We start from the raw sequence: 27,388 nt of genomic DNA, 5'->3' as shown, positions 1-27,388 counted from the left end.
ATAACTCACAAATAAATTTACATATTATATAATTTACAAATAAGTAAATTTTATATATTTATATAGCAATATAAATATTATATATATATATATATATATATATATATATATATATATATATATTAGAAAGCTATGTGCCAATAGCTGAGGCCTGTAATTCCAACTACTCAGGAGACCGAGACCTGAAGACCATAGTTCAAAGCCATCCTGGGAAAAAAAGTCCATGAGACTTATCTCCAATTAACCAGCAAAGCACCAGAAGTGGAGGTGTGGCTCAAGTGGTAGAGCACCAGTCGAGCAAAAAAAGTATTAGCACCAAAACAATTTTTTTTGGGGGGGGTCCTGTGGTGGGGCCTGAACTCTGGGCCTGGGCGCTGTCCCTCAGCTCTTCAGCTTAAGGCTAGCGCTCTACCAGTTGAGCCACAGCGCCACTTACAACTTTTTTCTTTTTGCTTATGTGGTGCTGAGGAATCGAACCCAGGGCCTCAGGCATGCAAGGCAAGCGCTCTACCACTGAGCCACCTTCCCAGCCCAAACAATTTTTTTTTTCAAATAAGACGACAAAGAAGAAAACTAAGATCCAAACCAAGTTAAATTATTGTTCACAGCCACATAGTAAGGAGTGGAATGACAGATATAGTGTGAATCCTGGAGCCAGATCCAGGTCCACTTGATGGCTCCATCACACCACTGGAGTGCTGAAGTAGTACTGTAGTGACCTGGATCAAGCAGGGTCTCCTCATCTCTCCTCTCTCATCTTCAGAACAGAGGGTTGGAGAACAAGACATGAGTGTCTGACACAAGGAAGGACTTCCATATATTCCAAGTCAGGTGTTTCTCTGCTCTGTATGGGACATTCAAACCCATATACACCTCCTCTTTCATTCTTTTCTTCCTTACCCATCAGGTCCCCCTTTTATTTTGGCTCTCTTAATTCTATGGTTCTAAGTCAGAAAGATTAAAATGCTAGTTATTTCCAAATCCCTCCAGGGCAGAGACACAAAAGACCATGAGGAGGCTTTACTATTCACTCCCCATTTCCTCTGTCACTTTGTATCGATGAGATTCATGGGGAATAATCGCAGCAAAGAAAACCTGCCCAATATTGGAGGGAAAGCGGGGCTTAGGAAAGCCCACACTCCTTAGCACACTCAGCTTTGATCCTTCAGTATGCATCTTCATTTGTTAACTGATGATATTGGTTCTTGACTGTGAAGCCTTTCCTATTTGGGAATTTGAGGCTTTTTCTCAGAACCAACAACTGCTGATAGTAGTCACTAACCCAAGGGAGAGTCTTGAATTCTGCCTGCAATCCTGAGAGGCATTGGCTCCTTTCAGTGTGTCCAGGCAGAAATCTCCATGGTGTATGTTTAGTTATATGTTTTTAATCTTAATAATATTATCTTATACATGTTTTCTCTCCTATGTGGAAGCTATATCTAAAATACACTGGGACATGATAAATTATATAGGTCCCAAGGCATTCACACACAGTGAGACCAAAGGAGGATACTGTTAGGAGAAGAACACAATGCCTATGAGCCTCTGATCATATAAAATAATATTTATCGAAATGAACTCTAGGAAATGGAAGCAAGTTTTTTTTCTTTTACTTTGTTGTTTTCTTTTCTTTTTGCCTTTCTTTGGGAGGATAAAGGATGCACAGAAATGGAGGGACAAAAGATGAACAAATGAGGCTGGAAAGGTGGCTCAGTGGTAGAGCGCTTGCCTTGCATGCATGAGGCCCTGGGTTCAATTCCTCAGCACCACATAAGCAAAAAAAAGCCAGAAGTGGAGTTATGGTTCTAGTGGTAGAGTGCTAGCCTTAAGCTGAAGAGCTGAGGGACAGTGCCCAGGGCCAGAGTTCAGGCCCCAAAACTGACAAAAAAAAAAAAAGATGAACAAATGCAGCAGTGGTACTCACTAGACATTATGTTTAGAGTGAACAATACAATTTGTGGGTGGGATGAAAGGGAAAAACTAAGAGGGAATGAGGGAAGGGGTGACATTGTGCAAAAATAAATGTACTCATTACCTGACTTACATAACTGTAACCCCTCTGTGTATCACTTTTATAATAGCAATAAGAAAAATTTTAAAGTAACTTTTATTACTTGTACAGAAAGATGTCTCTCTCTTTCTTTCTTGGGCACTCTGCTACTTGAACCACACCTCTACTTCTAGTTTTTTGCTGGTTAATTGGAGATTAGAGTCTCACAACTTTCCTGCCTCAGGTGGCTTTGAACAGTGACCCTGAGATCTCACCCTTTTGAGTAGCTAGAAGTACAAGCATGACCCACCAGCACCTGGCTTACAAAAAGGTTTTAATTCAACTTATCAATTTATGAGTACAATGCATCTTGATCAATGTCACCCCTTCCATCATTCTTCCCCAGCTTTCCCCAACTCACCCATCCTCTGGTTCTATTGTCACACATGTATATTGAAGATGAAGACTGTATTTGCCCACTCTTTCTCTCTTCATTTATTTCCCCCTCCCCTTAGCTCCCCTGACCAACGATGTTGCAGCTTGCTGGTATTCATTTGGTTAAACTTATGTAAGTTAGTTATTCAAAGGATAATATGATATTCAGACGGACCTCTGATTGGTGATGGCACTGTTCTCTTGTCCTACAAGGAAACAGCTTGGCTGAAATCAAGTACCGGACAAGCCGAACCTGAGAGGGGACCTCTTTTTCTCCTCACTATGGTTTTGGAAGGAGAAACATATAGCCTTTTCCCTCATTTTGCTAGCAAGTCTTACTCTGGCAGACTGTCAGTTCCTCAGTAGCCAGGGATTTTGCTCGAGTTACAGGTGTAGTAAGATTACAGGAAATCCAGTGCTGGGCCTCTAGAGAGTCAGGCATTGCAGAAGGAAGTTTTTGAATGTAAGTCAGTACAGTTTGCATCTCTTGATAGTATTTTGCTCAAATAAAATCTATATTTCTCTTAGCTGTACACTGACATTTTCCATATATATATATATATATATATATATATATATATATATATATAATGGTGGTTGGATTTGAACTCAGGGCTTTGTGCTTGTTAAGCAGGTGCCCTAATATTTGAGTCCTCTGCCATCCTCTTTTTGTATTATTTATTTTAGATAGGGTCTCTATCCCTGGGCTGGCTTAGACTGTAATCCTCTTATTTGTGCTTTCCTTTGTTATTGGATGCTGGTCACATGTCACCATATTCAGTCACCGGTTGAGATAGAGTCTTGTGAATTTTTGGCAGGATTGGCCTCAAACTATGATCCCCACCCCTGACCTCTACCTTCCAAATAGCTTGGATTGGAGGTTTGAACCACCACACTTGTCTTCTTCAAGCTTTCTTCATAATTGAAAAAAATATTTGCTTTTCCAACAACCATTGACAAAATAGAAATATTTGCTCCCCAAGTAATGATGACACCATTGCTTAGGCGCCATAAGCATCAAGACTATGCCCAGTGAGTAAATGTTTATTGTTTAATCTATCAATATTCCCACTGGAATGTTTGGGTGATACAGCCTAAGAGCCATTCATATGCATTCACTCAAAAAATATAATCCTGCTGTTTCTTCCTCCAACACCTTCCTCTGTGTTAGTGACTGCATAGCTAATAGCCTCATCTTGGTGACTCTGGGAAGAGGCTAAGGCTGGGAGAATGGTGATGATGTAGACGGCACAGGAGAAAGTGATGGCAGCTCTGTGGATGTGCACCTGCACCACTGTCTCCCTCACAGGCACTTGTTCATTTCAATGACAGGTACCTTAGGGCACCTCCTCCCTACCTTCTACACAGAACAGTAATGCAAATTGTGCTGGAAAAACTCCTGGAAACCAGACTACTCTATTCCATCCCCACACAAAGCAACTTCCTTGGGCCTCAGATGCTCTGTCTACAAATTGGGACAAAGACACATTTTGTTTAAAGATACCCAAAGCTTGTGGGGCTTTATAACCAGAGCTTCTTTATCCAGTTCTAAGGAACTAAAGAGAAGAGTAAAGGCCAGGTGCTGGTGGCTTATGCCTATAATCCTAGTTACTCAGGAGGCTAAGTTCTGAGGTTTGTGGTTCAAAGCAAGCCTGGGCAGGAAAGTTAGTGAGATTCTTGTTTCCAATAAACTACTCAGAAAAAACCAGCTGTGGTGCTGTGGCTCAAGTGGCAGAGCACCAGCCTTGAGCAAAATGAAGCTCAGGGTTAGTGCCCAGGCCCTGAGTTCAAGCCCCAGGACTGGCACAGAGAGAAAGAAAGAAAGAAAGAAAGAAAGAAAGAAAGAAAGAAAGAAAGAAAGAAAGAAAGAAAGAAAGAAAGAAAGAAAGAAAGAAAGAAAGAAAGAAAGAAAGAAAGAAGGAAAGAAAGAAAGAGAGAAAGAAAGAAAGAAAGAGAGAAAGAAAGAGAGAGAGAGAGAAGGAAAGAAAGAAGAAAGAAAGAAAGGAAGGAAGGAAGGAAGGAAGGAAGGAAGGAAGGAAGGAAGGAAGGAAGGAAGAAGGAAGGTAGGTGTTGGTGGCTCAAATTTGAGGATCACAGCTCAAAGCCAGCCCAAATAGAAGTCTGTGATGTCCAATTAAGCAGCAAAAAGCTAGGAGTGTTAGACTGCCAGCTTTGAGTGAAAAAAGCTAAGGAAGAGAACACTGGCCCTGAGTCCAAGTCCCAGCATTCTCAATCTCTCCCTTTCTCTCCCTTTTTTCTCCCTCTCTCCCTCTCTCTTTCCTTCTCTCTCTCTCCCTCCCTCCCACCCCCCTCTCTCTTACACACACACACACACACACACACACACACACACACACACACACACACACACTCTCAATCAATAAATGACTAAGGCCATATACTGTATCTGTGTGGCTTCTCCGACATAGTGACCATTCCTTCCACTCTGCTTCTGCTCCCCCACCCCTGCCGCCCCCCACCCCCCCACACACCAGGGCTGGGATGATAAAACGCAGAGAAGCCCATTTCTTGTCTCAGTTGGGCAGTAGCAGACATCACGAAAGCCAGGAGTTTTTTTACCCTCAAGACAGTGAGGTCTCAGTGCAGTTCCTCACCCCTGCCTGTCCCATTTGTTCAAACACTACACAATGTTTGGAACACCTTTGGGCAGCTTGTCAGACAAGTCTTCTCCCTGGGGAGGCGCAGTTGCAGTTCTGCAGTGCTATCAGAACACATTCTAACAGCACATGTTTATCTCTAGGGTCGGCCTTTCCTGTTGATGCTCAGGAGGTATGGGGGAGGGACAAGAGGATGGGGATAATGGTCTCTGGCAGTCACAGGAGGTGAGGAATTAGGGCAATGGGGACCTGGACCTCACCCTTGAGTGGTTGCTAATTATTATGCTGCATTTTCTACAATGTGTGGAGCCATGCATCTCCCAGCTCTTCTGTCATTAGGGGAGATGGGAAGTTGGGTTCCCACCTCACTCAGGGCTGGCCAGGAGATGATGGGTGGGGACTCCAGGTGGAAGCTATAGAAGCAAAAGCCAAGAGAATGGCAGGGTTTCCATTGTTCCGTGCAAGAGCTGAGCTCTGTTTAGACATAATTGGTTCTGCCTCTTCTTTAAGCTGCTCCATAGGTGCCAAGACCTTTAGGCTCTGGCAGTGGGACAAAGAGGGCTACTCTTCTGACTAGACTGGATGCAAGTCCCAAGTGTTTGACACTCTTGGACATGCCCCAACTGCTCCTTTTTTGGGAAAAGTACCCACCATACACGTATCTCCACTAGCGGAGAGGGAAGGCTCAGGTGTCTTCGGCTCTGGATGGCTTGGAGAAATGTGTTCACAGCCAGTCTCAAGACCTCTGGTTTTTAAAAATTATTATTTCTTATTGTCAAATGAGATAATCTCATTCCCCTGGAGGCTGAGATTCAGGGGGTGGGAGGCTGAGCCATCTGAGTCCTCTTCAGCAAAAATGAATCATGCCATCCAATCCCCATCTTCAGGCCAGGAATATTTACCCATGTTTATATAACCATGGCAACAGGTTTTATTCTCTATCACTTAAACCCTTAAAAGAAGAAGGAATAGCAAGCAGCAGCTCTTTCTCTACCCTTGTCTCCTTCCCTGCTCCAAGAAGATATACAGCCTCAGAAATGAGAACCGTACACCCTCAGAAACATGCATGTACATGTGTACATATGCTCTCTCTCTCTCTCTCTCTCTCTCTCTCTCTCTCTCACACACACACACACACACACACACACACACACACGCACACGCAAGCACGCAAGCACGCGCTTAGGAAGACATTGGCTTTCTCAGGGTTTGCAGTGCCCATCATCACGGCACGATTTCTTCTGTATTAGTTACTTTTGTATTGCTGTGACCAAATACTTAACCAAAATAACCCAAGGGAGGATTTATTTATTTGGTCATTTGTCCATGGTCACTTGGCTCTGTGCCTGTGGACCCATTATGAGGCAGAGAACATCATGGCAGCAAGAGAGTATGGCAGAGACGTTTCTTCATCTCATTTTGGACAGGAAGCAGAGATGATAGGAAGGGAACAGAGATGATAGGAAGGGATCAGAAAAAATATAGTTCCCAGGGTGGAGTGCTCACACCCCATTTCCTGCCCCCCCCCACCCCCACCCTGTGCCCTCCATCTAGACTCCATTTCTTACCTTTACCACTTCCTACTAATGTAGTCATATTAGGACTCTATCAAGGGATCAACTCATTCATTAGGTTTGGGCCCTCCTGATATATTCTTTTTTTGGGGGGGGGTTCCGATCGTGGGCCTGAACTCTGGGTCTGAGTGCTGTCCCTCAGCTCTTCAGCTCAAGGCTAGCACTCTACCACTTGAGCCACAGCGCCACTTCCAGCTTTTTTTTTTTCCTGCTTGTGTGGTGCTGAGGAACGGAACCCAGGGCCTCATGCATGCAAGGCAAGTGCTCTACCACTGAGCTACCTTCCCAGCCCTCTCCTGATATATTCTTTCTGGAAATGCCCTCAAACCCAATCTAGAAGTGTGCTTCATTATTCTCCCAGGAATTTCTGAGTCTAATCAAGTTGACCATTAAGATTGGGAACAACACAGTAATATAGGTACCTCTGACTTGTCTGGGACTCCTCTATTGAGCTATGCACTGAAATTACAGTTGTCAATTTCCTTTCTTGCCATCTCCTCCACCTTAGAGTTGGATGGAGGGGTTGGGGGTGTGGCTCAAGTGGTACTGCCCCTGCCTAGCAAAGGGAAGAACCTGAGTTCAAAGAAGGAAAGAAAAGTGGGTGGAATGTGAACTGCTGTTGCTAACAATGTATTCCTCATCTGTAAGATGGGATACATGTTTTCCTGTCATGACTACTTCACAGATGGTCACCAGAAGATAATTTTTTGGCTAGGCATAGTGGTGCGTGCCTGTCCACTGTTAGGGAAGCTGAAGAAGAGGTTCATAAGTTCAAAGCCAACCTGAACTATATAATGAGGCACTGGCCTGCTGTAACAGCAATAAGAGAGAGAGAGAGAGAGAGAGAGAGAGAGAGAGAGAGAGAGAGAGAGAGAGAGAGAGAGAGAGAGAGAGAGAGAGAGAGAGAGGAAGAAGAAGAAGAAGAAGAAAAGGAGAAGGAGGAAGACAAAGAGGAGACAGAGAGAAGGGCATTTTGGAAGAAGTATGAAATATAGACTGACATATATTCAAACCACAAACAACAGAAATTGGGGCCCAGTGAAAGAATCTGTGTCAGGCATGGTAGTGTATGTGCATAATCTCCAGTGAAGTGGGAGGCAGAGATGAGAGAATCAAGGTCAGAAGCCACCAAGAGCAAAACTGAGACCCAACCTGAAAGACCTTACCAAAATGGACTAAAAGTGCTTGGGTTTAGGGCTCAAGTGGTAGAGCCTGCTTAACATGATCTCTGAATTCAAACCCAATACTGTAAAGAAGAAGAAAGGGGGAGGGGGAGGGAGAGGGGGAGGGGGGAGGAAGACGGGGAGGGGGGGAGGAGGAGGAGGAGGAGGAGGAGGAGGAGGAGGAGGAGGAGGAGGAGGAGGAGGAGCCTGAGTTCAAAACTTGACTATTTCAAGCACAAATCCAACAGGGTCCCTTGGTGAACAGCGTGTGAATGAATGACCATCCCATTGTAGCTCAACTCCGGGAGTCGCTCCACAGGGCTGGAAACCTCTGTCTGTCCTGGGGGGGGGGGGGTGACTTCCACTCGGAAGCCTCCGAAGGTCCCACGGAAACGGACCTTTTGTGAAGTTTTCCCTCCCGATCGCCAGGCAGCCCGAGGCGGAAGCTGCTGGGATCTGCGGCGCAGGCTCGTGTCCCGCAAAAGGAAACGCGATCTCAGATCTCCGGCCACGCGCGCAGGCTCGCGGCTCCCGTCTCCTGCGGGTCCCCACGGATGGACGCAGCACCCGGAGCAGCCACCGAGAAAAGAGGGCGGGGAGAGCGGCCGCAGAGACGCGGGCTTCGAGCTGGGACGTGCCTGCCTGCCTCCCCTCCTCCCGGTCCGCTCCCCACGGAGAAGTGCTGCGAGCGAACCCAGAACCAATGAGCTCCGAGCCTGCGTGCTTCCCAGGCCCTCCCGGGCCTCCCGAGGGTTCAGTCCCGTGCACAGTTCTAGAATCCTGTCTGGGGTGGGGTTGGGGGGGGCAAACTTCAGCCCGTTAATTACTTTGAAACAAAACGTAGCTAATTGCCCTAATTGCTCTGGGGCCCGGTCACCTGCGCCTGGCGGGCCTGGCCGGTGGCGTGCGGTCTCGGCCCCGGGGAGAACCGTAGTGTGGCACGTGAGGAGTTGGCCAGGAGAAGCACCCGGTCTGCCGGTGCCCCCCTCCCTACCCGCTGGGGTCAGGCTGCAGCCCCCAGACGCCTCGGCGGTGCCCTGCGAGGAGAATCTGAGCATCCTCCAGCCCCCCTGATCCTCCGTTACAAAGCCTAGCTCTGGGGAGCCTTGGCCTGTTTCTCCACTCCCTGACCAACTCGGAAAGCAGTCGCCACCCCTACCGTTACCTCATTTCATTAAAGATCATTGTCCGACATGGTCCAAGTAGATTATTTGCATATATGACAGTTGTTTTTTAAGAAGGGGGATGTAGCGAGAGAGGGCTAAAAGGGATGAGGTTGATCTTCCCCTCCCTCCCTCCCTCCCTTTCTTCCTTCTTTCCTTCCTTCCTTCCTTCCCCTTCCTCCCTTCCTTCCTTCCTTCCTCCCTCCCTCCCTCCCTCCCTCCCTCCCTTCCTTCCTTCCTTCCTTCCTCCTCTCTCTCTTTCCCTCTCCCTCCTCCGTCCCCCGCGGGTACTGGGGCTTGGACGAAAGGCCTTGTAGTCGCCCTTAGATTTTTCCGCTTAAGGCTGGCACTCTAAAATCGGAGCCACATCACCACTTTCAGCGTTGTGCTGTTTTTTTTTAGGGGGGGGGCTGCTTTTGCTTCTTGTTTTTGTTTGGGTTTGTTTTTGCTTTGGCTAGATGATTCTCTCGGATTTGTCTGTCTGGGCTGACTTTGAACCACGATCTTCAGATCTCAGCCTCCTAAGTAGCTAGGATGACGGGAGTGACCCTTGGGCGCTGGGCGGTGAAACCTCTCTTGTGCAACTAATGTATACTAATAAAAATATTTTAAAATGTTTACCTGTCTGTCCCATCTCCCCTTCTCCTCCCATGGTACATTTTTGAGAGCAGAGACCTTGCTTGTCATATTATATCCTCGATACAGCAGACCCTCTATTGTTTGCTAATAACTGAACTGATGGACACACACACACACACACACACACACACACACACACACACACACACACACACACGGAATCACACTTTGAGACCCCCTTCCGAAAGAAAAGAGCTTCCGAGGTACTTCTGGGAGGAGGGGGGGGGTCTCTGATCAGAATTTGGGGAAGAATTCGGGTCTGGTACTTCTACCTGAGAACCATCCCCCCACCCACCCCAGTCCTCATCCAGAAAACTGGGCTTGCCTTTAACACCAAATAGGTCACTTGATTTTATTGAGGGTGTTGGCACAACTTATGGTCATGATGCTCCGCGCCGCGCTGACGAAGGGGGGGGGAGGCGATCCCCAAACAACACTGACACAGGAGTCTCCCAGTAGTATCTGGCTCCCGCAAACACTGGTTGCTGGCCCCCTGCAGCCCACCCCAGGGCTGTGGAGCCCGCGCCCCTAGGGCCGCTCTTCTCATTGGCTGAAGTCATTCCCCCCTGACTTCTTATTGGCTGCTGCACTTTGCTCTCCGCCCCCGCACGGGCCGCGCGTCGCGGCAGCCCGGACCGCGGCTCTGAGTCCCGCGGTGGCGCCAAGGCAGGACTCGCGCGCTCCGGGAGCGGCTAGAAACCCGCCGGGCGCGCATTTTTTCAGTGAAGTCGGTTTTCCCACCCGGGGACGTTCTGGTAGAGCGGAGCCTTGCAAATGGGCGCATGAAGAAAGAGAGACCGCAGAGAAATGGACTGCTATTTGCGTCGCCTCAAACAGGAGCTGGTAAGAGCCGAGCTGGCGCGGGGAGCCCGGGCGGACTGCTGAGCCCCGACGGGCATCTGCTCTCCATCCTGGGCTCCAGGGAGCCAAGACGTGCGCCGGGCACAGAAAGATCGGGAAGGGGAGGAGAGGACGCGAACGGACAGGCAGAAGGCAGGGCCTGCGGCTCAGAGGAAGGGACCCTGCGGAAACTTCGGGCAACGATTTGGGATGAGAGCAGGACAAGTGACAGACAGGCCGACTAAGTGTGACAGCGCAACTGGGGGGGGGGGGGGAGAAAAGAGAGTAAAGGCCAGAAAGGACAGTTACACAGGCAAATAAGCCTCAGGCGCCAGGGCCCCTCAGGCGCGGGAATGACAGGCCGCAGGCAGTGGGTGCAGGTCCCGGGGTGCTCGGATTGCGCTGGGCTTCTGGAGCGCGCGCGCAAATGGAGCCCGGAGGGTGCGCGGGCCAGATCCCTGCCTGGGGCCCGAGGTCACCGGGGACCGGCCGCTCCTCCGAGGAGAGCTAGCTCCGCCCTGGCCCCCTCCCGGCTTGGCAGAGCTGGCGCGGCTGCGGGGGCAGGCTGGGCCGGCTGTCTGCCTGGGCTTGTCTGCCAGCAGGGAGGGGGGCTGGCAGCTGTAATGACGGGGGAGGCGGGGTGCCGCCTGGCAGATCGCGAGAGGGAGTTGCGGAGGCCCAGCCAGATGTCAGGTCTGGGCTTGGGGAGAGTGCGCAGGGAGCTCGAGAAGGCCCGGGGTGCTGGGGAGGCGAAGTAGCTTAGTCTGGCGAGGTGGGAGAGTGAATCACCGAAGTGAAATGGCAGAGTTAGCGACTGCTAAAGCTATATTAGGTAGGCCAGGTGGGTTGATTTCATATTCCACCCGCCCCCATCCCCGCCCTCATTTTCTACCTTTAGCATTTCTTCAACCACATGAATTCAGCCAAATTTCAGATATTACTCCTCCCCCTTCTCTGCTCTGTGCTTCTCTTCTTCAATCAGAATTCTTGCCTTCTGCTTTTAGATGTCTCTTTTAGGTTGTCTCTCCTGGAGGCGGCCTCTTCCATATTCCTTTGCTCTCCTCTTCTTTCTTCTTCGCAGAGCTAGGGGCACTCAAACACACAACACCAGACCTGGATCCAGGAAGTTGCAGCTTGTGGCTCTCCAGATTGCACGACAGCCTGCGCCACTTCTGTCTACAGAGGTTACACTCTTCCTGCTTGGGAGGGAACTCTGGCAGTGTGTTAGGGACCAACTTGAGGGGACAGGAGAGGGGCCTGGTGAAGGAGAGAATCAGCCTGGAGAGGCAGGTGTTCGCTTAGATACTTCTGGAACAAATTATCCTGACACTCTTCCTGACTGTCCAACTCCATGGTCTACTTGCCCAGGTTCATGATCACTTCTTTTCCTCCTTCCTCTAAAAGCCCTCTCAGTGTTGACATGTCAAAGCTACTGGCCCAGATAACTTTCCTATACTCGTTTTTCACGAGCCTCTCATGCCAATTTATGATGGTGACCTCAGCCCCCACAAATAACTCTCATTTTTCCCATTCGTGTGTCCAAAGGTCAGGGTCATCACAGATAGTGTTTGAGGTTCAAGGCCTATGCTGAGAAAGAAATCTAATAGAATCCTCCTCTTTGTGCTTGGAATAGGGGACTGCACCACCCACATCAGGATCTGCCTTCATGGAGGGTTTGTGGGTGTTCCTGGCATGGGCTCGAATTTTAAAAATCCTACTGATTTGCATTTTTTACAGCACCCTAGGTGGGAGGTGGTGAGGGGAGGAAGACAGGCTGTGGATGCCAGGAGAATTAAAAAGGCAAATAGGAATCTGCTCCAAGCCGAGCTCTAAATCTTGATTTGCACCCTCTCCTGCCAAAGGTCTTGAGGAAGGGGAGAGGCTGAAGTCACCCAGTTCCCCATCAGCTTTCATTTGGCCCTTTGTCGGAGCAGCTTGAGCCTTTGACTCTCTTGGAGAGGAAGCCAAATGCCTGGCCTCAGGCCCAGAATGGCACTCAGATGGAGAGCTCAGCACCCTTCCTCCTGGTGCTCCCCCCCCTCCCCGATGCCAGCTTACTCAGAGAGGAGACAGAGCAGAGTGACCGGCAGAGCTATCTGAGTCTCTCTCCCTCTCTGACACCTCAGCCCAATGCCTACATAGTAGGACCAAATCTCCGCACCTTAGTATCCAATGAAAGTAAAGGGAACCATGCCTGAGTTAGTCCATGGTCAGTCCTTTGGCTGTCATTTTTTTTTTAAAGACTATACTGATGAAGCTGGGCACTGGTGGCTCATGCCTATAGACCTAGCTATTCAGGAGGCTGAGATATGATGATCCCAGCAAGTAACCAGCCCAGGAAAGAAAGTTTATGAAATGCTTATCTCCAAATTAACCACCAAAAAGTCAGAAGTGTAGAAGTTGGTCAAATGGTAGAGCACTAGCCTTTAGCGAAAAATCTAAGGGACAATATCTAGGTCTTCTGTTCAATCGCCAGTACCTGCGTGCATGTGTGTGCACACTAATACACACAGACCTGAGGGACTGAGTTCAGAAATAGCTTGGCAATGGCTGGATAAAGGAGTAATTGATATGTTTATACCCAGGGCTTCAATAGGGTGGGAAATACATGCAGTCAGTTTAAGTCATGAGCTGGGAAGGAGAGAGGTGCCTATCATCTCTGACAGGATCCTTAGTTCCACCCAAGAGGACTGTGTATTGCCTTGTTCTGCCCTAAATTGGTTTATGCCCAGGAATGGTCTTGTGTAACACCCGTCAAGTTCTACATTCATTTATTTCACTAAATCCCCTTCAAGAAGTATCCATCCTGCAGACACTATAAGACAGACTTGCTGCAAATGGCAACAAATATTAACAGGTTGTGAAAATATCTTTCTTCAGGGTGCTCTGTAGTTTCCTTCTTCATCCTGGCTCTCAGGTTGACCCAGAAAATTAGGACAAGAAGAGCCTGTTCCTGGAAATCAAAAGTAGCAAGAGTTTTCCGACTTCCTGAAGCAGAAAATTTGCATCGTAACAAGGGAGCACTGGAGAAAGGCTAGGGTTCCGGGATCCTGGCTCAATTAAGCTGATAGCTGGAGTGCTGGTCTGGTCTCCCTGCCTGCAGAGGGAGCAGGAGTCAGGTTTCATGGGTAAAAAGTGGCTAGAGAAAGAGCAGCAGCTGACACACTTCTTCATTAAAAATAGGGAATTGGGCTAGAAGGACTCAGCAGGGAGCGCACATCTCTTTTCCATCCAGCCACCAAAGTGAGGCCCTGCCTGAACACAGGCCTTGGGACCAGCTGTTCCTTACACACCTCTCCCTTGTGTGCTTCCAACCAATGGGGGTAGACACAGACACACTGGAGAAGCAGATGTAAGTTGTTCACAAGGCATTCATTATGAGTTCAGGACAATGTAGAACCAACAGAATGCATAAAGGCTGAGTGATCAGGGTTTATGAAGTTCATCCTGGAAGGCTTCCTGGGGGATGGAGAGGTTGGAGAAGACTGCCTTCTGGAATATCCATCCTGGCTGAGCCATGGAGAAGCAACTTCTCTTAGGTCCTGCTAAGGTCCTAAGTATAAAAAGATAATAATTCTCCAGTTTCTAGTAGGTACGAAATTCAGGAAGACCTGGCACTCAGGCAAAAAACTAGGTCCTAAATGCAAAGTGAGAAGAAAAGAAGTTACAGTAGCTACAGCTTTAAATTTTTAGGGAAAAGTTGCAAATTTCTGGAGGCAGGAGAAAAAAAGATTTTTCTTCCAAAGAATTTAGTCTCCCTTCCTGGTTGAAATTAAGGATTTCAGGACTAGGATCATTTAGAAAAATGTGATGGATCGTGCCTGTAATCCCATCTGAGGGTCATGGTTCGAAGCCAGCCTGAGCAGAAAGGTTCATGAAATTCTTATCTCCAATTAGCCAGCAAAAAGCTGAAAGTGAAGGTGTAGCTCAAGTGGTAGAGCACCAGCCTTGAATGAAAAGACCAAATGAGAGCATAAGGCCCTGAGTTCACACCCCAGTATTAGCATACACACAGGAAAAAAAAAGTGTGCATTTGAAGACCAGCAAACTTGAGTTCATATTTTGATTCGGTGTAATCTTGTCACGACTTAACCTCTTGTGTATCTTAGTTTTCTTCTTCTAAAATGGGTTTTTAAAAACACCTATTTCATACAGCTAGTAAATGGCAACCTAAGTGAAGTACCTCCCTGTCCTGGAGCTTGAAATCAGGGCTTGGGTGCTGTCCCTGAGCTTTTGTGCTCAAGACACTCTACTACTTGAGCCACAACTCCACTTAAGTGCTCTCTCTCTCTGTCTTTCTGTCTCTCTGTCTCTGTCTGTCTGTCTGTCTGTCTGTCTCTGTCTGTCTGTCTCTGTGTCTGTCTCTGTGTCTCTCCCTGTCTCTGACTCTCTCTCTCTCTCTCTCTCTCTCTCTCTCTCTCTCTCTCTCTCTCTCTCTCTCTCTCTCTCTCTCTCTCTCTCTCGTTAATTATAGAAGAGTCTCAAGGACTTTCCTGCCCAGGCTGGCTTCAAACCATGATCCTCAGATCTTAGCCTCCTGAGTAACTAGGATTATAGGCATGAGCCACCTGCTTTGGTAAACTCTTGATGTTAGATTGATCAGACTAGTTTGAGTAAGTCATTCATTCCCAGAACATGTTTACTGAGTTCATTCTGTGCTTAAGACACTGAGCAGCCACCAGAGTTGTGGATATAAATAAAACCAGACCCAGATTCTATCTTCAGGGAGCCTTTACTTTAATATTAGCATTAATATGCAAGACATATCATTCATTTGTCCAATCAACACTAATAAATTGTACTTTCACTGTTTCATTAAAAAAATGAAGGGTTAATTGACTTGGCTTAAATCACAAAGCTGATTATGGGTTCAAACTAAGCCAGTCTGAGCAAGAGCCTCCTCTTCTAACCAATGCAGAATATATCTAGAAACCTCTAATATAGAAATAGAGGATACATGCTGGATAAGAAGCATGGTTTCCGTGCTTTGAGAAGGGAGAGGGTGACCAACTGAAAAGGCTGGGAAAGCTTCCTGTCATGAAAGAGCTGGCCTGTAAGGAAGACCTTGAGGGATCTAAAGGGATGTGCATAGGAGAAGGGCAGCATTGCACACAGATAATGAAACACAAGCAGAAGGCACAGAGGCAGAAGTAGGGCGATGTCTGAGGACCAACTTGAGTTTGGCTAAAACCTGAGAAATGTCCAGCAGGGATGAAAGAGTTGTTGTGGAGAAAATTGAATGTTGGCTAACTCCTGACCCTTTCTGGGCACACTGGCGAGTGACACCATCAGAAAGACTCTGCAACAAAGAGGGAACAAATGCAGCAGAGGTACTCACTAGACACTATGTCGAAAATGAACTAGATAAGTTATGGGTGAGGAGAGGAGGGAAAAACTGGGAGAGAGTGAGGGAAGAGGTGACACTGTTAAAAAAGAAATGTACTCATTACTTGACTTATGTAACCCCTCTGTACATCACCTTTACAATAACAATAAAATATATGCATATTTATTTAAAAAAAGAAATACTCTGCAACCTAGCAAGTGATATAGAGTGGATGTGGAGGGAGGGAGTAAACTGAGGCAGAAGCATGCATGAGAAGGTTGTTAGAAGAACTAAGCAATGACTAGAGGCATGGCTCAAATGGCATAGTGCTCACTCACCTAACGATTCATCAGCCCAGAACTCAAATCTCAGTATGCAAAACAAAACAAAAACAAGCTGGGCACTGGTGGCTCATGCCTGTAATCCTAGCTACTCAGGAGGCTAAGATCTGAGAACTGCACTTTGAAGTGAGCCCCCAGGGAAGAAAAGTTCCAGAGATTTTTTTTTTTTAATCTCTAATTAACCTGCACAAAGCCAAAAGTAGAGGTTTGGCTCAAGTGGTAGAGCGAGTGTCAGGCTTAAGCTTAAGCAAAAACCTAATTGAAGACATTAAATCTGGAGTTCAAAGCCCAGTACACACACACACACACACACACACACACACACACACACACACACGCGATATCTATAGATAGATCAGCAAAACAAAAGCCCAGTACACACACACACACACACACACACACACACACACACACACACACACACATGCGATATCTATAGATAGATCAGCAAAACAAAAATTCCAGACAAAAGACTAGAGAATAATGAGGTGTCAATCAGGAAAAAGAAGAGGAAGTAACTTCTTGAGGTCCCTTGGTTCCCAGAAGAGGCAGAGCAGTGAACCCCCGGAAGAAGGTACCATTGGACCCTTCTCTCCATCTGTCTGCCTCTTGCCCGAGCTTGTGACTCCCAAAAGATGGTTCATTTGGGAAAGTAGGCTCACATCGCTCACTTCCTCCTTTCTTTATCCTCCTCCCTCCTGCAGCTCTTGGCCCTGTTTCCATGTTACCTTCCTGTTGAAAGTTCCAGCCAAGAGCCAAAAAGGTCCCTATTCACTGAACTGGAGAATGGGCCACTTGGCAAATGTGAGGCTTTTCCCATTTCCGGCCTTGAGCGCTTGCTCTTAGCTTCCCCAAGGGCTGAAAGAAACTGTGTGGGGATCCTGTGAGTAATGGGGGTGGGGTGGGGAATAGAGGTGGGCACACTGCCAAGTCCATGGGCAAAGCTGAGCTTGTGTCAAAGGATTCCGGTGGAGCTGGGAGAGGGCGTGAGATGGATAGATGGAGGGCACAGCTGCAGGATCAGTCAGGGGCCCAGGGCAGGGCTTGGGAAGGGAGCCGAGGATGCTGGCATCTTTTTCCATCCTCACTCCTCCCACAACACAAAGGGTCTAGCAAGTGCCAGAGACCAGAGTGCTGACCCCAGACCACCCCTTTGAGAACTTGGGATGAGATCTGTTTCCCAAGGCCTTCTTTCCCTTTTGCCCCAGGCAGGCAGTTCTTTTTTTCTTAGTAGTCTATGCAAGAAAGACACTGAATCAGGTCTCAGAGGCCCTCAGAAGATGGTTTCCTGCTCTTCCTCCCCATCTGGTGGTAATTGCCCTTTGTACTTCCTGCTGACCCTCCTGATTTCTTCTCACAACACTCCATGAGGCTGAGTGGTCAAGGATTGTGATAGCTTGGAGAGCCATTGGTCCAGAGGAAAGGGCCAGTCTTGGAAGTTCTCCCACTCAGAAGGCTCGGGACCGTAAGCCAGAGAGTAGTGATTCCTTTGGGGGTCATCAAGATAGCATGCACACTTATGGATACCATCTGCTGACGGTGAGTCCTATACATCCGTACAAGTTCTTTTATAAAACACATTTATTTGCACTAATGGTACATTTAAATAACATTAAATAGAAGTGTAAGTCGGATGCCAGTGGCTCACGCCTGTATTCCTAGCTACTCAAGAGGATGAGATCTGAAGACTGAGATTTGAAGTCAACCCTGGCAGAAAAGTCTACAAGACTCTCACCTCCAATAAACTACTCAGAAAAAGCCAGAAATGGTGCTGTGGCTCACATGGTAGAGTGCTAACCTTGGGCACAGAGAGGCCCAGACACAGTGCCCAAGCCCTGAATTTATAAGCCCCAGGACTGGCCAAAAAAAAAAAAAAGTGTAGATCATGTGTAGATAGATATAGGGATCATAGTAACAAAACTATGAGAAGAATGTTAGGGCAGCACCAAGGGAGAAGAGGATCCAAGAAGAAGATGATGATCTAAGATCTGAGAGGACCACTAGCTTCCTAACTCATCCAGTGAGGCTGATCCACTTTCCTAGCCAGCCTTCCAGAGCAGAGGTGGGGCTCTGGCAATGCAGAAGACCTGGCATTGGCTACCTATAGGGGGAGGGGCTAGCATTTCACCAAACACTGGTGGATCAGTCCAATGGCAAATAGCTGAGTTCATCTGCTGGGACTGCAGAAGGCTTATGCCCCCAACAGGAGGGCACTGGCAGCCATGAGTTGGTGCAAATCACATTGGAGAGATTAAAGTTATGTTCGGGATGAAACTGTGAGTCTCAGGAGGTACTGGAGTGGGATATGAAGGGGAAGTGAGGCAGCAAGAAGGAAGGTGAAGCCAGGCGCCAGTGGCTCACGCCTGTAATCCCAGCTACTGAGGAGGCTGAGATCTGGGGATTGAGGTTCAAAGCCAGCCCAGGCAGGAAAGTCCACAAGACTCCATCTTCAATAAACCACTCAGAAAACCGGAAGTGGCACTGTGGCTCAAGTGGTAGAGCACTAGCCTTGAGCTGAAGAGCTGAGGGACAGCGCCCAGCCCAGAGTTTAAGCCCCATGACCGACAAAAAAAAAAGAAAAAAAAAGAAGGAGAGTGAGAAGACCTTTCAGGGCCTTTCTCAAAAAGGATTCCTACAACCTTCACTGGGATGCACTTATCATTTGATGCTGGACAGGTCTGTGTGTGTGTGTGTGTGTGTGTGTGTGCACGCGCGCACACGGGTACACACACACACACACACACAGAGTCTCTAAATTAGGGGAGGGGAGATGATTGTTAGATCCATTTCTGTGTCCACTTAATTGAATGTAGACCAGTCAGACCCTTTTATGACTTCTCCAGCTACTCCTGGGAACACATTAGGTATAACTTGGTCCCTATCTGAGGGAGAATGAAAGGTTTTGAGAAACTAGGGGCCAGAGAAGAACTCAGCAGCCTATAGCCTGGAAACTAGGGTTCAGTCTTCAGGAGATTCAATGACAGTTGAATCTCATGTTGGTCTCTGTTTCAGTTGCCTGTACTTCTTAGCTTCCACACTATACTGATTTCTCTGCTTCCTTTTTGGTCTTAAGACAAGAGGGTCCCACGCTCTGGGTGAAGGAGCAGCTGGCCTCTGGCTCTTTCTCTGTGAGTGACATCATCCCCTCGGGGTTGGTGGGAAAAGCTGTCCTGCTGGCTCTGCTTGCAGTCAAGACTAAATGGATGCTCCAATTCCCACTGCCCCTAGCCATCCCAATTTCCCAACTCAGATCCTTCTTCTATTTTTATCCTCTCACAATGTTCCCTTCAGTGCCAGCACCTTGTCCAGTCTGGGCTCACTGTGAGACCATTGGAAAGTGGACAAAAGGGTGAAGAAGCTTCTCCTTCCACTCCTCTCCTTCCCCTAAGTGCGGGGTCCCCTTGATGTGTGGCATCCTATCATTCGTGTGTATTAAGTTTCACTGAGGAAGAAATGTCCTCAAAGTACCTAGAATATCTCAACAATGTTTCTGGCTACTTTTGGCTCATCGGCTCATGGTGCTTCTTTCTTGGTGCCACATAAATAGACATTAGCTCATTCAATCTGCACAATAGCTGCATGAGGCTGGAACTATGACTCCTATTTTAAAGAATGGAGAAATTGAGTCAAATGCAGTGGCTTACACCTGTAATTCCAGCATTCAGGAGGCCAAAGCAGGAAGACCTTAAGTTTGAGGACAGCTTGGGCTACATAGGAAGCTCCTGTCTCAGAGCTGGAATTTAAACTTTGTTTGTTTTGTCTCCAGAACCCAAATTCTTAACCAGTACTGAATATAATTATTAATATGTGTACAATTTCAGCCCTTATTTACTTAAATGGAGCCTCTGTTTGGAGGTAGCTCTGAACTCATGCATACCCACACATTCATTCTCACTGGAAAACTGTACAAAATGTCAGCCTTGTATCTTATGGATTTTTCCACACTGGAAGAGACTGAATGGGGTCATTTTATTCCTCCCCCTGCCTCTGACCTGGACCATGTTTCACTTTCTGGAGGGAAGTCTGCCAGTTCAGATTCCTTGCCTCTCAGTGTGTTGAAGCCTTGGGAAATGGCTCTGACCATCCTGGTGTAGCAAGTGACCGAAGGTCGCGGCAGTGCAGATGGTCGTCCAAAGGATCAATGATATTCCTGGAGGGGTGATATAGTAAGTGCAAGGTGCCAGCAAGGGTCTGGGGTAATGGAATGATGTGCAGATGATCTCAGTCTCGGCTCTCTAGTAGATGATCAGTTAACATTTTTAAGGGTTTGTGAGCACTTAAACTCATGGATGACATGAGTCACATGTATACTTATTGGGACTTCAGGATGCACATCTCAAGGCTCTATGAGGAGCATGGCAGGCAAGTGAGAGGGCCAGGGATTGTCTTGAGATTGAAGACCCTGTCATAGATCTTGACTGCAGGACCAAGTAGTTTGGATTAGAGTCTTTAAACAATGAAGAGCCGTGCTGAGGGAAGAAGAGATAGGGTGGAGATGTGTATTGGGGAGATTAGCCAAAGCACTCTCATGCTGATGGCCAGAAGGCCTTCTCTGAGCTTCTGTAGCTGGAGAAGGAAGGAGAGATACAAACGCCGGTAGGACAGGACTCCCACACAGTCCACAATTAAGTCAGGCAGAGCAGAGGTGATTGACTGGAGAAGTGAAAATGTCTCCTCTGAGGTTCCAGGCACAGGCGCAGGAAAGAGGGCTGGAGAATAGAGAGGAACGGGGAAAATCAGAGGAAGAAGCAGTTTTCCAGGAAGGCAGTGGGGCTCACAGCTGCTGCTGAGTGGCCCTGAAAGGAAGGGGTCAGGAAGACAGAAAAACAAAGCGGTCGGGGCAAGAGCCCCAGGTACAGCTACCCTAGATGGGCTCTGTGTGGCCACACCCCAGTAAAGGCCTTCTTGCCCTCAGAGGCAACCTGTCCCCTCCTGTCCTTTGGTGCTTCTGGCTCAGATCCCCCCCCCCCCCCCCCCGCTTCTCGCCAGAGCCAGGGTTGACAAGAGATTTGATCCAGAGGCCTGAGAGGGTCAGCTGCTAACCCACTTCTCCCTGGCCGTGCCTCTCTGCCCCTCCCACTCCAGTTCCCCACCCCCACCGGCTGGGCTTAGCTCTGGGCATTAAGACAAGCTTGGGAGGTAAGATGATCCTCCTGGTCTCCGAGGGGCTTAAGAAACAGATGGTCTCCGCACAGGAGGCTTGCCATGAGTAACTTGATCAGGAGCTGGGAAGGGAGCTGGCAGGCCCAAGGCAGCTTGGACCCAGGGTCTGGGGAACTCTGTGAATGTTATCAAACAGAAACTCTCCTCCCCAGTCTCCAAATAAGGCCCTCACCCAAGGCAAGCTCTCAGGCCCCTCCAGATGGCACCTGAGACTTGGGCCTCAGACACCCCCCACAAAAGGAGTTGAGAGGATTGGCTCCAACACCCCCATTCTGATATGGCCGGGGCAACAGAGCCAGTTGGGCTGAGAAGGCAGGAAGAAAGGACACTGGAGCCAACTCCGAGGGCAGCTGAGAGGAGACAGGTGTTTGGGAAGAACAGACAGGCTAGGAAGAGCGGGTAAAGGCTTACAGCAAACAGGAGTTGCCAGGCCTCCTTCCTTCTCTTCCCGGTCAGATATAATGAAGAGGAATTAAGGCTTCAGGCCCACTCTTTCTCTGTAATGTCCCCTTCAACTCTTCTCCAGTGCCCTGTAGAGGGAAGCATAGATTTCAAATCCAGCCCCACTGCCTAAAGGCAGTGTTTGCTGGTCAGGACTACAGTATTTGGAAGGACACAGTCCTGGTTTGAGCCCCAGCTCTATGAGCTGTGTGGCCTTAGATAGGTTTACTTCACCTCAACTACAACTTATTATTTGTTAAAGTGAAAATACTAATAACCTCTTAGGGTTTTTATAAAAAGTAATGACATGCTGCACATAGAATTCCTAGCATGATTTCTGTGACGTATTAAATGCACAATTTGTTATTGCCGCCAACTTCCCCCTCATCCATCAGAGAGGGAGGACACAGACACAGAAAATGACAAGGATGGTCACCACAACTTTGTGTCTTCTCAAACTGATCTCAGTTCTGCCTTTTATTCTCTAATCTTGGGCAACTTATATGCCTTGGATTCCTTCTCTGTCAAGTGGTGACAATAATAGTCATCACCTCATAGAGAGAGATTAAATATAGCTTAATGTGTGTATAGATAAACTATTTGTACACACATATATACACACACACACACACCTAAGAGCCCCTCTGCTTAATGATGTTTGGACTTCACCTTGCTGTAAAACATATCCATAAAGCTGAGTGCTGGTGGTTTACACCTGTAATCCTAGCTATTCAGGAGGCTGAGATCTGAAGACCAAAGATTGAATCCAGCCTGAGCAGATAAATCTGTGAGACTCTTATTTCCAGTTAGCTATCAAAAAGATGGAAGTGGAGATATGGCTCAAGTGGTGGCGCACCAGCCTTGAATAAAAATGTCAGGCAAGATTGCCTGAGGCTCTGAGTTCAAGCTGCAGTACTAGCATCCCCCCCCCCCCGCAAAAAAAAATATGCCATAAAACTATTCTGTTTTCCATATTCAGTACAATACTCAGCACATGAGATACATTCCACACTTTCTTACAAACTAGGCTTAGTGTTGGATGATTTTGCCTAACTATATAGTGTGTTCAGAGCACATTTAAATTAGACAAAGTTGTGTGGCATGGGTTTAGGAAGCTGAGCTGTGTCCCAAGTGGTAGAGTGGTCACTTTGAGCAAAAAAGACAAGTGAGAACACAAGGCCCTGAGCTCAAGTCCCAGTACCAGCACCAAAAATAAATATAGATAAATATGTGTAGCCTGGCCACCATCCCATCATAAATGGAGGAGCATCTGCATAACTAAGGACATACTTTGGTTCATTTTGCTGTCATTAGTTCCTTTACTGAGCCTGGATCTAAGCAGTACTGAGCTGTAAAGAAATGGGTTAGCGGTAGGGTAAGGGATGACTAGGGAGTGTGTGTTTGGAGGGTTGTGGGATTTAGGTCCTAGGCTGTGAGGGGCCGTCCTTCCCGCCACCCTTGTGCTCACTGGCCCTGTGCCTCCTCTGCCCCTGCAGATGTCCATGAAGGAGGTGGGTGATGGCTTGCAGGACCAGATGAACTGCATGATGGGTGCACTTCAAGAACTGAAGCTCCTGCAGGTGCAGACGGCATTGGAACAGCTGGAGATCTCTGGAGGGAGTCCTGCCCCCAGCTGCCCTGAAAGTCCACAGATACAGCCTGGGCACCCTTGCTGGGAGGGTGGCAGCCACCCTGCCAGGCCTACAGCCTGTTCCTCCTCCAGCAATCCTTCTTTTGGCAGCAGCACCAAGTTTCCATGCCATAGGAGTGACTGTGCCAATGATCATGGCCCCCTGCCCAGGACACAGCTGCCTGAGCACCAAAGCTGTGCCCAGCAGGGGTCAGAGAAAGTAGAACCTGATGACTGGACCTCCACATTGATGTCTCGGGGCAGGAATCGGCAGCCTCTGGTATTAGGGGACAATGTCTTTGCAGACCTGGTGGGCAACTGGCTAGACTTGCCAGAAGTGGAGAAAAGTGGGGAGAAGGGTGAGACTGGGGGAGCAGGCGAGGCCAAAGCAGCGAGAGGCCAGTCCCGGGAGCTGGGCCGCAAGTTTGCCCTAACAGCCAACATCTTTAGGAAGTTCTTACGTAGTGTGAGGCCTGATCGTGACCGCCTGCTCAAGGAGAAGCCAGGTTGGGTGACACCCATGGTCTCTGAGCCCCGAGCTGGACGCTCCCAGAAAGTCAAGAAGCGGAACCATTCCAAGGGTTCCGGACGGTTCCCTTTCCCAAGCACTGGGGAGCCCAGACGAGGGGACACCCCTTCAAGTAACTCCAAGGCCATGGAACCCTCACCAGCAGGCTTTGACATTAACACAGCTGTTTGGGTCTAAATCCTGATGTTGGCTGAAGCCAAAAGGCCAGTCCCCAAACTGGGCCCCTGGGGAGGCGGGAGGGTAGGTGGTGTAGCCTTCAGAGCCCAAATCCATGTTCCTTTCTCCCAGAAAGGAGAGAGAAGCCAGAGTTCAGACAGGGCTGACCAGAACATACAAGACTGGTGAGGGGAGGAGGTAAGAGCTCCTGGAGAAAGGTTGTGCATGGACAAGGTGCATGTGTGTGTGTGTGTGTGTGTGTGTGTGTGTGTGTGTGTGTGTGTGTGTGTGTGTGCCAGCAAATGCCTCTGACATTCCTCTGCTGCCCTCAAAGACCTCAGTGAACACAGAATATGAACAAGGGCACTAGGATCTCAGAGAGCCTCTCCCCCGCCACACCCCCCCCCACTTCAATGGCCAGTCTCTAATGCCCCAATCTTATTCCTGGCAAGATCAAGACTGCAGGCCCCAGTACTGAAGCCCTGCCCTCTTGGGTGGGCGGAGCAATAGGAGGAAATCCCTTCCATAGTCCTTCCTGTGGTCATGAAGATTCCAGACCTTTCCTGGATCCTGGAAAATTGTCTGATCCAGGAGGCCGGTGAAGGAAGACTGGATGCTTCTGGGTTTTCCTGAAGGTATAGGTGATGAGCAGTATTGTGCATGTCCAAAGGCCTCTTCACACTCACTTGGTCTTGTAAAGGGGCACAGTGGGCACAATCTAGTCCCCAGCCAGGACTTGCTGACTGTCCAAGAACAGACCTTGGTAGGAAGGAGACAGGCCTGACCTACTGCCGGCTAGTCAGCATTACACCTCACCCCCCAGCAGCTCTGAGAGCCCCGCATCCAAACACACCCTGTCTCCAGCACTTAACTGTCCAAGGGCATTGGATCTAAACTTCGCAGGGAGACAAGGGCTAGTGCAGAAGAAACATTCCTTCATTAGAAAGAAAGAAAGAAAAACAATCCTGAACTGGGCTCTGATGACTCACACCTGTAATCCTAGTTTTTTGGGAGACTGAGAACTGAGGATGGAGGTTCGAAGTCAGCCAGGGCAGGAAAAGTCCATGAGACTCTTCCCTTCATTAACCACCAGAAAAGCCAGAAGTTGGAGCTGTGGCTCAAGGGGTAGAGCGCCAGCCCTGAGCAACAAAAACCAAACCAACCCCACCTCAGGGACAGCGCCCAAGCCCTGAGTTCAAGCCCCACAGAAAAGATCCTAGCCCCATTCTGCTGCTGCTGCTTCGCTCTCAGCCGGTGCACCGGCGGGTGGGAGGGGTGGGGGGGGTTAGGGGAGGGAGGGACGGTGCCCAGGGCCGCGCCTGGCACGTGGCCACGGCAAGAGGCACGCGGTCCCGGACGCTTGGGCCCCCGCCTGGCCTCGGGAGGGAACAGGGAACGCCTGCTGGCCAGGAAAGGACAATGTGGGTCCCTGTTCAGAACAAGCCCGCCCAGGAAGGCGCCCTCTTCCCTCTGGGGAGGACAGCCGCTCAGCCTTGATGGGGTGTGACAGCTGCAATTAGAAGCAAGATGCCTTCCCGCCTCCGGGGCATTAGGAGCAAATTGGAGAAGAAAAATAACCAGACAGGCTCTTCTGCCTGCAAGCCCGGATCCCCAGGGGACAGGGAAAGAGGGGAGGGGGCTTCCAGCTCCAGTGGGGAGCAGGGATGCAGCAGCCTGGGTTAGGGGCACCCTCAAGTTTCCCACGAGGTCAAGTGTTAGCTAGTGTGGGGTTTCATTCTAAGCCTGGCAAAGCATGATTAAGGCTATTCTTTTAAACTAAGAATGATCCTAGAAGAAATTATTTTCCAGATACATCAGTGGAAGCTCTTCTATGGGTTCAGGGGGGGGGCGTGTCAGGCACAATGCACAGATTAGACATGTAGTGTGCACACTGTTTCCCCAGAGGAGAGACCACTGGGTGGGCAAGTCATTCAAAGAGATAGCCAGCAGTGTTTTTGGAATGATCCTATAGGAGACCAAGTCACCTCCTGATCATTCATCTCACAACTCATCTGTTTTGTGGACTGGTAGATCAACTGAACAAAACTTAGTGAACTCCTCCCGGGGCCAAGTATTGGGATAGTAAGAGCAGCAGGATGGACAAGGACCCAGCTGTTAACGGGAGGGACTGCAGGGGAAAAGAACTAAGTAGATTCTTGGTCATCACCTACCCACAAGAGTCCTGAGAAAGAAGACTCATCCTCACTTAGATCAGAATAAAACAATTAGGAAGTGAGATCTGCTGCCAACCTAATCTGCAGGTACCAGACACCTTCAAGTTTGGGTTCTTATTTCCTTTGTACTACACTGTAGAAGTGATTGCGGTTACTCTTACTTTACATAGATCAGGTCAGAGAAGTGAAGCAGCCTGTCCAAAGTCACGCAGTACTGGACTGGGACTGAAACAATTGCCACTGATTTCTAATTTTGTGCTTTTCACGTTATCTGGCAAATTATATTTGCACCACAGGCACATGAAGAACAAAACCTGTCCTGCTCACTTAACTCACACATCTGCATGCATAGTAAGTGAAATGCTGAGTGTTCAATGAAGGAATTTTTGCCCACATCTTTTTTACTCAAGGTTGGCATTCTACCACTTGAGCCACAGCTCCACTTTGCTCAGATCTTGAAGGGGTTTATGTAATATCTTACCAATTACATTGTGCAGATGAAAGAATATGATTCATTCCCCCTCTCGTAATCTTTACTTTTCTGCCCCCTTCTGGGCTCTGGGCAAGGATGGAGGCTCTTTGTTTGGCTGATCCAGAGTGAAAATGAATGGGATTGCTAACTACCTAAGCATGCAGGGTGCAGGAAGCCATTAGGAAGGTGGGGGAGGGGAGAAAGTGGAAGTGAGCAGAGAGAAACTGACAGCTTAATTCTGCTTCTGGGGCTTATTTTATGGTTAATTAGGACATGCAAATGAGTTGGAAGCTCATTTAATACCTTCTCTGGCATGCAGGCCCACCCTACACCTGGCCCACTTCCCTGGCAGGTACTGGGGCTCCTAATTGGCCCAGGCATCTGCTCGGGGTTCCACCTGTCTCTGTGGTCCCATAGATGGATGGTCCGTACATGCTCCTAGCCCTAGTTGGACCTTTCAGAATGTCAGCTGCGCATAGTTGGTGGTGACTGCCTAGTTTCTCTTCTTCTTTCCAGTCTTTTAGATCTAGGACCTCTCTTCCCTTCTATACCCAGTCAGCCCCTTAGGTATACTTTGAACACAAACTTGTCCTGAGGATGGAGGCCTGGTTTAGCTGTGCCCTGCCTTGAACTTGTTCCCAAGAGCCTCAGGTGAGGGACTCCTGTCTTTCCCAAATTACATCGGGTCTGGATAGAAGTTGGAGCCCAGCCTCACTTTCCCACTCATGGGGTAT

The 27,388-nt window shown here is 48.5% G+C and overlaps 1 protein-coding gene across 1 annotated transcript; it reads left to right on the top strand.

Annotated features, from left to right (window-relative positions):
• Positions 1-10,229: 10,229 nt before the first annotated feature.
• On the top strand, positions 10,230-25,269 carry Inka2 (inka box actin regulator 2). The gene is made up of 2 exons (XM_070006303.1): positions 10,230-10,425; positions 23,190-25,269. Exons 1-2 carry the CDS (start codon positions 10,390-10,392, stop codon positions 24,027-24,029), a joined length of 876 nt encoding a protein of 291 aa, XP_069862404.1. The 5' UTR covers positions 10,230-10,389; the 3' UTR covers positions 24,030-25,269.
• Positions 25,270-27,388: the final 2,119 nt, after the last annotated feature.

Source organism: Dipodomys merriami, unplaced genomic scaffold, assembly GCF_024711535.1.
Source record: "Dipodomys merriami isolate MVZ:Mamm:240054 unplaced genomic scaffold, mDipMer1.0.p SCAF_7, whole genome shotgun sequence".
Taxonomy (NCBI): domain Eukaryota; kingdom Metazoa; phylum Chordata; class Mammalia; order Rodentia; family Heteromyidae; genus Dipodomys; species Dipodomys merriami.
This window is presented reverse-complemented; position numbering and strand designations above follow the sequence as displayed.